Genomic DNA, 1,623 nt, shown 5'->3' on the forward strand with positions numbered 1-1,623 from the left:
TGTTATAAATCTATTGGGTGTCCAGACTCGGTCCCGGAGGGCCGGTGTCCTGCAGAGTTCAGCTCCAGTCCCAATCAAACACACCTGAAGCAGCTCATCAAGCTCTTACTAGACACCTACAGACAGGTGTGTTGAGGCTAAACTCTGCAGCACTGAGTCTGGACATCCCTGTTCTAGACTGTTAAACCAAACTACAAACAAGAGCCAGAGGACTGACACCACAGAGAACAGAGAGGACCGATAATTACCTTCTCTTTTATCTTCTTGCTAGTGTAGACTTTTCTTAGATCTTTTCGGACTAGAGGACATTCTTCATCCACCTTTGTCATGATGATTGCCTGAGGAATTTCTGTTGGATGTGAACATAAATTTAAATAGTTATTCATTGTGTGATGTTGCTTGAAGTCTTTATGCATTCCACGTCATTTTGCTAGATTTGTGTGGCATGAAGAAACGTTGAATGATCCAAATAAACTACGGGACCCAAACACATTAATGAGTCTTCTTGCATTTATCATGTGGAGATTTTAACAGACTATTTTAATGTGTTGCTGTTTTACTCACCCAGTGTGCTGGCCTTCTGTCTAATATCTTTAATCTTTTCGAAGACATCTTGATTCATCATTGATACCTTGTCAGCTGCTATGACGTAGACCAGGCAGTATGTCTGATCCTCAGGGCTTGTATTACTTCTGTCCTCGTTGTTATCAGGAACAGCTGGATTGAACTGAATGGAAAAGTAAAAGAGAAAAACAAAGAGATGAGAGGAAAGAGGTCATATATCTGGCCTCTTCAAATCAAGGATAAAAGAGGAAAGGCTCTGTTTTATAATTCTGCAGTGTCAATGCATTGTTTGAATAACATGTAAATAATTTCACAAAGCCACTTTAAAACAGACAAAAGTGTCCTCACATTGTGTCCTTCCTTAAGGAGGCCCTCGAGGGCTTTGGCGATGTCTTCTGGTTGAGCTCCCTGTGCCTTTCCGGATTCTAAGCCCATGATGTCATTGAAGACAAAAGGCAGAACTGATTGTCCATCTCTTATGCAATAAGTTCTGTACTGTAGATAAATGCAGAAGTATAACAACAAAATAAACCATTTCAAATGTATTTGATATGGACACACACAAAAGCAACCAGCACATAAAACACGGCATTTGGATTGTTTCATGTAGATGGCTTCTTCTGCTTGTTGATGCAGAAGATATAGTAGTCATAGCTAGGGATTGGTGGCATAAATCCAGATGCACACTTCAGTAATTCACTCATTTTAAGAAATGCAACACATGTAATGTATCCTGGGTAGTGATCCTACAAAGTTAATGTATGAAATGTCATGATAAAACAAATCTGGTTGCTTGAGCAGCATTTCAAGAGTGCTGATTTAACAGTTCAACAGCAAAGACTTTTCAGTGTTTGCATCACAGATACAGATAAAACAGATAAAATAGCTGGCAATATTATATCTGAATCAGTGTTTGCATCACATGGCTTGTCCGAGGTCGGTCTGGGCATTTGTTCAGCGCCTCATTCAACACAGCTGTTATAATGGTGTTATCGTGTCTTTGTTCGGAACTAGTGTCGCTGGAGCAAAGAGAGTTAAAATAGCTGGCAATATTATATC

The 1,623-nt window shown here is 39.8% G+C and overlaps 1 protein-coding gene across 1 annotated transcript; it reads right to left on the reverse strand.

The window, feature by feature from the left end:
* Positions 1–137: 137 nt before the first annotated feature.
* Positions 138–1,033, reverse strand: LOC107736482 (interferon-induced protein 44-like). The gene is made up of 3 exons (XM_016547882.1): positions 913–1,033; positions 565–727; positions 138–349 (listed from the first exon to the last, which is right to left on the reverse strand). The coding sequence occupies exons 1-3, from the start codon at positions 997–999 to the stop codon at positions 192–194; spliced, it is 408 nt and encodes a 135-aa protein (XP_016403368.1). The 5' UTR covers positions 1,000–1,033; the 3' UTR covers positions 138–191.
* Between the last annotated feature and the right edge of the window lie 590 nt (positions 1,034–1,623).

Source organism: Sinocyclocheilus rhinocerous, unplaced genomic scaffold (genome assembly GCF_001515625.1).
Source record: "Sinocyclocheilus rhinocerous isolate Xijiao unplaced genomic scaffold, SAMN03320098_v1.1 C36730330, whole genome shotgun sequence".
NCBI lineage: Eukaryota > Metazoa > Chordata > Actinopteri > Cypriniformes > Cyprinidae > Sinocyclocheilus > Sinocyclocheilus rhinocerous.

Coding starts and splice junctions, on each gene's coding strand:
- LOC107736482 (XM_016547882.1), bottom strand. CDS start 999: ATGGGCTTAGAATCCGGAAAGGCACAGGGAGCTCAACCAGAAGACATC. Junction 728..912: donor TCCTTAAGGAAGGACACAAT/GTGAGGACACTT, acceptor TTTTCCATTCAG/TTCAATCCAGCTGTTCCTGA. Junction 350..564: donor ACAGAAGGCCAGCACACTGG/GTGAGTAAAACA, acceptor CACATCCAACAG/AAATTCCTCAGGCAATCATC.